The sequence below is a fragment of the Temnothorax nylanderi genome, unplaced genomic scaffold, assembly GCF_030848795.1.
Source record: "Temnothorax nylanderi isolate EJ_2023f unplaced genomic scaffold, tnyl_v1.0 TNYL_tig0013_pilon, whole genome shotgun sequence".
Classification (NCBI taxonomy): domain Eukaryota; kingdom Metazoa; phylum Arthropoda; class Insecta; order Hymenoptera; family Formicidae; genus Temnothorax; species Temnothorax nylanderi.
In genome coordinates this window covers 1,988,099-1,997,401 of record NW_027249075.1, presented here as the reverse complement: position 1 = coordinate 1,997,401, position 9,303 = coordinate 1,988,099, and the positions used below count along the sequence as shown (strand labels likewise).

General features: G+C 36.9%; 2 protein-coding genes across 6 annotated transcripts; one reads left to right on the top strand and one right to left on the bottom strand.

Moving 5' to 3' along the window:
* Positions 1 to 336: 336 nt before the first annotated feature.
* On the bottom strand, positions 337 to 4,162 carry LOC139768038 (calpain-7). Its single transcript, XM_071697867.1, has 12 exons — positions 3,956 to 4,162; positions 3,711 to 3,871; positions 3,405 to 3,621; positions 3,014 to 3,339; positions 2,770 to 2,902; positions 2,251 to 2,441; positions 1,918 to 2,145; positions 1,514 to 1,758; positions 1,203 to 1,411; positions 918 to 1,126; positions 585 to 814; positions 337 to 505 (listed from the first exon to the last, which is right to left on the bottom strand). Exons 1-12 carry the CDS (start codon positions 4,146 to 4,148, stop codon positions 364 to 366), a joined length of 2,484 nt encoding a protein of 827 aa, XP_071553968.1. The 5' UTR covers positions 4,149 to 4,162; the 3' UTR covers positions 337 to 363.
* LOC139768036 (uncharacterized) lies at positions 3,438 to 9,169 on the top strand. Of its 5 annotated transcripts, none has more exons than XM_071697863.1 (4): positions 3,438 to 3,526; positions 5,128 to 5,454; positions 5,621 to 6,277; positions 6,365 to 9,169. In XM_071697863.1, exons 2-4 carry the CDS (start codon positions 5,182 to 5,184, stop codon positions 8,111 to 8,113), a joined length of 2,679 nt encoding a protein of 892 aa, XP_071553964.1. In that variant the 5' UTR covers positions 3,438 to 3,526; positions 5,128 to 5,181; the 3' UTR covers positions 8,114 to 9,169. The 5 variants fall into 5 exon arrangements, with proteins under 5 accessions (XP_071553964.1, XP_071553967.1, XP_071553963.1 ...); XM_071697866.1 differs by lacking the exon at positions 3,438 to 3,526 and adding an exon at positions 4,608 to 4,762 and having other exon boundaries at positions 6,368 to 9,169; XM_071697862.1 differs by lacking the exon at positions 3,438 to 3,526 and adding an exon at positions 4,608 to 4,762.
* Positions 9,170 to 9,303: the final 134 nt, after the last annotated feature.

Here is a 9,303-nt window from a genome sequence, read left to right as displayed (position 1 = left end):
TTTTATAATTATTTGTATTTGATTATAAATGGTTATGTACATATCGATACAGATAATGCTATAGTTCTCACTCAATGATTGCAGACTAGTTTAAGAAAGATTATTTTTTTGGTGAAAGATCCAAAGATCCGGACTTTAAGAAAATATTTTAATTTTAATTTTTTTAATTGAACAATAGTCATGACAAAAATCACTAACGCCTAATTAAACTTTTATTAAAGATAGATTATGAATAAGATCGATTAAAAAAAAAGGTTCTAGATGAAACAAACGTCGACAAACCGACGTACGCGCATATGATACAGCTATATATACATGCAGCTTAAAAATATGCACTTATAGTTCAACAATTTATTTAATTTGTTAAAGAAGTTGTAGCTGCAAGTTACAAGAAGATTTACAAATTAAAAAGAATGGTCCCTCTTGACCAGGTACATATGTAGATGGAATAATATGGTATGTTCCTGCGGGTACATCTTCCAGTTCCAAATATACAAATCCGGATCTGTAAACAGAAATAAAAATAAATAGTAAATATAAAATTATATAAAAAGAATGCGAAACAATCCAGATAAAATACAGACCTAAATGGTCCAGAACTTTTTGTTTTAAAAGCAGTTGCTGCATTTGCATCGTTTAGTACAACGGTGTTAATGTCAAAGCCTATTTGATACTGTTTAGGTCCTTTCAAAATAATTAATAAATAATTATTATTGTTAGCGCTTTCAAGCACTATTTGATATCGTGGATTATTCACATAAGTGGGATGATTGCCACATCCTCCTGCTGTGACGTCCTTCCATTGACCTGTGACCTATGAAAGATCACGTTAATATATAAATTAATCTAAGAATAGGACAATCTAAAAATATGATTTAGAAAAAATCTGGAGAAGCGTTTATATAAATAGTATATACCTCTTTTTCATATTTATAAAGTTGAGGTATTTTCCGTAATATAAACGGACATGTTCCATATGCACGGAGCGTGTAATAGATAGTATTTGTTTTCTCATATTGAGATATGACCAAAGTATATTTTGCGTCACTCTGATCACCGAGTTTGATTTTACACAAATAATGTGGGCTATTTATTCTCACACCATCGATATACGGTGGTGGATCGTCTAAACAGGATTTTATGATATATTTGTTGGTAACTGAAGATAAACATTGAATAAAAAAATTCATTATAACACTTACGTGGATAGTATACTCTTTTTCCATCATTACGGTAAATTAAAACTGTGATATATTCTTGATTTTGTCGAAAATCTGCTATGTCTGTAATATGCCTTGTAAGAAGTATCCAAATAGCACCAGAGCCTTTATTCTGTACTTCTAATGAGAATTGTGGATTGTCACCAATATTGTATGCATCTCTCACAGGTCCAATGCCAGCTTTCCACATTCTGTAATAAAATGGAATTACCTTGAACGTATCACTGCTATAGCATACGATAAGAAAGGGCAATTACATAATACATAATACAGATGTAATAAGAGTTACATACTGATGTACGCAATAAGTGTAATTAAATAATCCTGGATTCCAATTTAAATAAAATACGTCAAAGAACCGACATATACTGTCGTAATCAATCCAGAAAACACCGTTATCAAATACCGAAGCAGATTCTGGATCATAATTCAATGTTTCCTTCAAATCCTGAGTCCAATGTTTTGTATCAAGTTCAGAATAATTGCCTCTCCACCGCAAATGAGACCATGGATTTTTCAATTGCAGTAATCTCTCTCCCTGCATGTGCATTAATACAATTTAAGTTAAATACTTCATATTCTCTCTAAATAAATAAAAAAATTTTATAATGTGTTTAAAAAAGTAAAAACCTTGCATATTTATATTAGAATACATTTAAAACAAATGTTAAATGGATAATTCTTTTGCTTTCCTTACATTAATCTTTCTCACATCAAGAACAGCATATGCATGACTTGGTACAAGGCCAGTACGATCTGCGTCCAAGTCTGATAACTCTCCTGTGGCTACAGTGACTAGCACATCTCCCTTATGAAGTCGTAATAGTAATACATCAAATAAATTATCCTTATTAAAATCTACTTCATTTGGTCTTATCGCCGATCTCTCAGGTATCCAGCCAGTTAAGGCATGTAAATCTATATTCTGTAAAGACAAATGTGATTACGTTTAAAAGAATGGAAAAGATTAAGGTAATAAATTAGTAATTTAATATTACTAATCATACATAAAAAGGAAACACAAACTTACACTATTTGATCCAGGAAAATCGTAACCACCCATTACTTTCATATAAGCCTTCTCGAGTAAAGAAATCCATAGCTCCCCACGATTGCTAGAGTAGGAACAGAGTAATTGGTTGTATCGGCTTACAGGCAGAAGGTCATCTATTATTACTTTACGTGGAATGCCATTGATGTGTAGTTTCACCATGTATTTTCCTGATATTATATGTTCATCATTTCTAATATGTAATAAATATTAAAGTATACGCATGTTTTACGATGCGTATGATGAATTCTTATGTGAAGAGTGATTGTGCTCTTTAAATGTATCTTTCGATAATTTCAATTTAAAGAAAGCCATCAAGTGTGAATGTTTAAAATTGTATTTGTTAAAAAGCCACGAACCAAAATATAAGCATCGGATAAAGTGCTCGTACAAAATGTAGCTTAATGTAAACCTTCTGAGTGTATTATATAGAGTGTATATAATTAGTAACACTTATGTTATATAGTATATGCCAGTTAAATTTAACTAAATAATTACCAAATGGATTGTATATGGGTTCCTTGGATTTATTTTTAGGATAAATAATGGATGTTATGAGTCTCCGTCCAAACTTTTTCTCATATTGAGCACTCACAGCCAGGGAAGCAACAAACGAACAATCAGAAACTACCTAAAATACAAAAAAAATTATTAGACATTACTCAAATGTGTTGGAGTCTGACAACTAATAATTTGAGAATCGATGTTTTTAATATCTGTTACATTAATATGTCTTACTAACAGTCTGTTTTATGCTGAAGTAGTCAACATGATGGCCAATGACCATTTTGGGATCAGAAAACAATTCTTCTGGTCGACGCCATCCAGCGAAATCAGGCTTTTGCTTTGGTGCTAGCTCTAATAATCCGTCTTTATCAGTAAATGGAAAGGCATATTGAAATTTTTCAGCAAGATCGATACTCATAAATGGTACAAATTCGTTATCATTTATGTGAGAGCCGTAAAGCAGTACTCGTTTTTCTTCTTCAGTATAATTGGTACTACCACCAGTTACTTTAAGATGCCCACTGTTTCCACGATGAATAAGTGAGGATCTGGTATCCCTAGCTGAAATTTATTCAATAAATATGTTACAGCGTTTTAACTTTTGCCTTTAAAAATGTATTTACTACCTGGTCTAGTTGATGACGCATTTACTGGCTGTTCTGACTGTATTGGCTGGTCAGCATCTGGAAAACTGCTTTCTGGTACGGATGGTAGTTGAGCAAGACTTCTCATGACACTATTATCATCGGTAGGTTTTTTAATTCCTTTCAAAGTCTCTGCCCGTTCAACAGCAACTCTAACAAGATTTGTTAATTTTGCTTTTACTTCTGGGTCAGCCTTTTTCTGTAATATATCATATAGATTAAATAAAAAAAATTTTTTAAGGTATGTAATAATATGTTTTATTAGCAGAAGGAACTGTACACACTTACCGTGCTAAGGCCAAGTTCAGCAGCATCTGTATACAATTTTACTGCAATATCCTTCAAACCTGCTTCATCCGCATCTAACGCTTGATTCATGAGAAATTTACATCTCTGTAATTCGGATTGGTGTGAAGGTTCTGGATTATGACTCTGTTCCTCCTCGCGAACTAAAAGTTTCAGAAATGAGACTGTTAAAAGCATCACTTGTACAAATTATGTTTTATGAAAAAATTTGTAGTGCAAAAGCTTACCAAGACGTTGAATCGATGAAATCCTCTCACGATACTCCGCAAGCTTATCTTCATACATACCATCCGATTGCAATATAGTAAGAAGCTTAATAGCGATATCATAATAATACAGGGCTTGCTCATATCGACCATTACTATCAAATTGCACTGCTCTACGAGCAGCAAGTCGCGCGTCATCCAAGTTTTGAGTCATCTTAACGAACACAACAAAAGAGATGATCCAGGATCCAGGTTTACTCGACGGTGAATTGCTGTGTTCGAGATTCCACCCAATTTAAATCTTCTCTTTTTCTCTTCCGTTGTGAATTTCCGTTCCTATTGAAACAAAATACTGCTTGAGCTCTATTTTTACTAAAAATTTATGTTCACTCGTGTATGATAAGAACTATTGAGAGTAAGGGCAAGATAAGGTAAGGTCAGCAAGGTGTGCACATTATAACACCGTCAACACAGTCACATCAATTGGTATATTCGCGGAGCATGCGTCATACCTAAATATTTCTCCACATGCACAATATAATGGAGTTTTTGTGTTTTTGATTTTACGAATCTGTAATTTCGAATTTTTGGAAATTTGATTTTTTTCCCGTCCTTTTGTCGATTTCGTGAATTTCTGATAACTGACAGCGGTTTCCAACTTTCGTCGCGGAATATCATGGAAATTTGCCTTGACATCGACAGTACATTTTCAGTGTGCCAAGAAACGCTGAGAAGTTGACATATCTCGGTTACGAACGGAATTGGACTTATTTATTTATCAAAGCGAAGCGGGAAAATGCGTGAGAGGATGTGGGATGCTCTAATGTGGTACACAGACACAATTAATTACTTTTTTTCAACCAAATGCAGCAACTGGGAATTGATGCACGTTGAATTTGTATGGATTGTAGGTTAATTGTTCAATCGAGAAACGATTGCACGTTCCATTGTGCCGGCTTGATCTTTTACGTGCAAGAAGTATATATAAATAATACACAAAAACGAGTAAAAGCGTTTAAATTAATCCTTATAAGTCATAATGAAAATAATCATTATCAGGCAAATTAGTGCCCAGATTCTGTCAGTTGTCTATTTTTCGCGATAAAGAAGAAACTTTGACGAAGACGCCAGTTTCCGTAACAAAACTAGTTCGTTTAATAACTGTATAATAAAACCATGTTAATTAATTATAGGGAATGGTAGAGAGAGAGCAGCACGAACAAGGAAAACAGCATTAGACAGGACACATGACAAAAATAATAATGAATAAAGAAATGCCGTTGAGCGTGGAATGGATGCCACAAAACGCGTACATGCACAATTCTTTGGATCACTTGCTGCCGGGAGACAGAAATCAGGACTTCTTGATCATAAAGCAGGAAATAAAGCAGGAAGCGGAATTTTTTCAAAGTACCCTGAGCTCGCAATCTGCGCAAAACAAAGCGCATCTGCAAGTCTTATCTAAAGAGAAGGACAAGGAGATCAAGCAACAGAACAGCTATTCGGATGTATTAGCGACAGTAAGTTTTTCAATCTTTTACTTTACTGTCTTTGTTAGCAAATAAATTAAAATAAAAGAATTAAAATACATTTTTATACTCTATTATTGTTGATGTATATGTATAAGTTAATGTATTTGTATATGCTAAAAGTTTAATTAAAACTATTTCATACATTTGCTTTCAGGCCTGTCAAACGGACTCTTTAAATCGGTCGCCCAAAAGATTCACCGACGTTTCAGAGAAATTATATAATAAAGGTCGCATTGACGTAATAGAGATGACAATAGACCCGACATTTAATTATAAATATTTTTTCGTTTATGAAGATCATTCGTCCAAGTTTGTCGTACTAAAGGCTCTCCGTAGCGATACAGCCAAAGAGGTCGCGGCGAATCTGTTAGACGTATTGGGGATCATAGGGGCACCACGAGTGCTTCAGAGCGGCAATGGGCGTAAGTTTGCCGAACAAGTTGTACGTGAACTACGTTCGCTGTGGAATGATTTGTTCATACTGCACGGGGACGCATCTAAGGGTGAAGTTAGCTACAGGGATTTTAAGACCTCGCTCGAATCCTGGATGAGAAAAAATCCAACTAGGACCTGGTGCGAAGGGCTGAACTTCATACAGATCGTTCATAACTCGACGTATCGCTGTCAGAACGGCAAGGTCCCATACGACGTATTGTTCAGGCAAAACGTACGCGAGAATTTTCAAGGTATAGAAAAAGATGTGGAGGGTCTGAGGACGGAAGAAGAATGGCTCAAACATTTGTCGAATAAGAAAGACGGAGATGGGGCTGCAATGACGGAAGACGCGCAGAATACGTCAAATAGTATTAATGTAATAATGCAATATAATGTACAATGTATATCTCAGTATTATAAATTTAACATAATGATCGAAACTATTCTATTTCGAATGTTTCAGCAGTACGAAGAAAACGAAAATGTACGAGATACACAGAATCAAAACGCACTTTCGAAAGCCGACGATGTAAATATGTTCAGTTACGTGAACGTGAAGAATGAATCTCTGGCGAATAACGCGCGCGCGATGGATTCGATGTCTACAGATGAAACAGAAAACCAAGCGAAAAATGAATTGAAGGTCAACGAAGATGCTCAATCCCTCAAATGCAAGTACTGTCAAAAGCAGTACATGAAGATAGGGCATTTGAAGAACCACATGAGAACTCACAAAGCGAAACAAGTACTCCATTGTAAGCTGTGCAATAAAACATTTAGCGTTCCGAGATTGTACGCGAAGCATATGAAGCAATCGCACGGACAGGATAAATTAGCTGTAGAGGAAAGAGAGATACCGGTTAGCAGAAATACGAGAAACAACGCCAATGCATTAACGGCTACACTTAAGGAAAGATCAGTGATTCAAAAAACACACGAGACATCCGATCCCGGGAACAAAGATTGTGATTCGTCACTGGACACAAAAGAGTTTTCTGGCAAGGTCAGTAAGAGCTCGAACCAAACCGGCAGACGGAAGCTGCCTGCGGAGAGTCGCGTGTCGAAGGTACAATCTTTACAATGTACGTATTGCAAACAAAAGTTCAGCTTCCCGAGCGTGCTGGAGAGACACATGCGATCGCACACGAACGAACGGCCGTACGTGTGCGAGGTGTGTAACAAGAGCTTCAAACAATTAGGCCATCTTAGTCAGCACTCACTGACCCATCATGACTACCGTTCGTTCCAGTGCATGGTGTGCGACGTAAAGTTCGACTCGCTGGATTTGCTGAAGCAACACGCGTCCTCGCACAAAGGCAGGACAACGACGACGACGTCCAAGATACGCGACGTCTATCGCCTGTTCGAGTGCGACTGCTGCAAAAAAGTGTTCACGACGAAGAGCGTCCTGGAGCGGCACATATTCACGCACACGCAGGAACGCCAGTACGACTGCAAGGTATGCGGCAAGCGGTTCAAGCAGGCCGGTCACGTCAAGTCGCATATGCTGGTGCACACGGGCGAGCGTCGCTTCCAGTGCACGGTCTGCTCGAAACGCTTCAGCTTGTCGAACTCGCTGAAGAAACACATGTACGTGCACAACGGCGAGAAGCCGTATCAGTGCGACGTGTGCGGCGCGCGTTTCCTCGAGAAGCGCAACCTCAACGGCCACTTGCTGACGCACACCAACGAGCGTCCGTACTGCTGCAAGATCTGCGGCAAACGTTACACCTTGGCAGACACTCTGCGCCGTCACGTTAGCGCCGCGCACGAGGACGGTCGTACGTATCAGTGCGAGATATGTGCCAAAATGTTCAAGCAATTGGCACATCTGTCGGTGCACAAGAAGGTGCACAACGACGAACGACCGTTCCAGTGTCACCTGTGCGAGAAGAACTTCAAGCACAAGAACGTGCTCAAGTCGCATCTGGCGATCCACGCGAACGTACGGCCGTTCGAGTGCGACGTGTGCAAGGCAACGTTCGTCAGGAAGACGAACCTGCAGACGCATATTTCGTCCGCGCACATGAACGAGCGTCCGTATTCCTGCACCATCTGCGGCAAGCGCTTCAAGCAGATCAGTCATCTGAACGGCCACGTGGTCGTGCACAGCAATCTGATGCCCTACAAGTGCGATTACTGCGACCGCCGGTGCAATCGGCTTGACAATCTGAAGAAGCATATGCGCCTCCATATGAAGAACAAGGAGTGAAAGAAATATGACTCTTGGCGAATTAATATCTTGTCCGAGACACCCGAACGCAATACTAGGGCTAACAAAAAAGTTACTAACTGTAGCAATCAGCACGAATGATATGATCACGCCAGATTCTTTTAACGCAGAACTGAATGTGTATCTTTTGAATCAACTTTTTCCTGTTGAAAAAATTTCTCACATTTTAGATTAAAAAAAAAAATCTGAGAAAATCTTGAAATTTTTATAGAAATTCTGATAATAACATAAAAACTTCTGAAACATTTTACCACCAGGGTTTGCAGATACTAATATCAAATATGAAATGGATATAATTGTGTTCTAGTTCTATGTAAGTTCCTGACAAAAACTTATACATAGCGAGATCTGAGATAATTGGACGATTGGAGTAACGAGGAGCATCGCTGCAGATAAATCACAGAATATTGTACATAGTATTTTCCCTTTTATTAGTTCGTTACTTCCAATTTGATCCAGTTATTACGAGAGATATTTATATTATAACTTATATTTTAATATCGCTTTAATTATATTTATATGTAATTATTATCGCAATTTTTTATGCATCGTACAGTATACCTAAGTACTTTAGTAACATTTTTTATGTGTAGTGTATCGCGCGATATGCAAGTGTAAAATATTTTCTCTTTTTCTGTACGATTTACAGAATACTGACAGTTCGAGCGATATAAGCTTTTAAATTTTATACTTATGTAGATATAAGGTATCTTTGATCAGAAATTAAAACATTGGCATACTACATACAAGTATGTAGTACATTGTATGTACATACAATATGTATGCTACATACAAGTGAATTTTTACGATATAGACTGTTTTTTATATATTGCATGTACTTAAGCAGACAGACAAATGTGTGTAACAGAATCATTAATTATATAAGTCATCTTTTCCTAAATAAGTCATAAAACTTATCGTCCTATCATTGCGTTAAAGAGACATTTGTGCAAAAGAAAGACTTTTAAACAAATAGTATTTTACCACATAACATATATGAATACTCATTGCTCAATAAATTACTTGAAAATGTCAGAGCTTTGGTATATTGTCACTTAATATTCCAAAAAAGTATATTTATATATAAAGAGAGATTATCTGTGTGCATATACTAAAGAAGAAATGCCAGTGCGTTGCCACTACTGTAGACTCATACTGGCTATTCAATG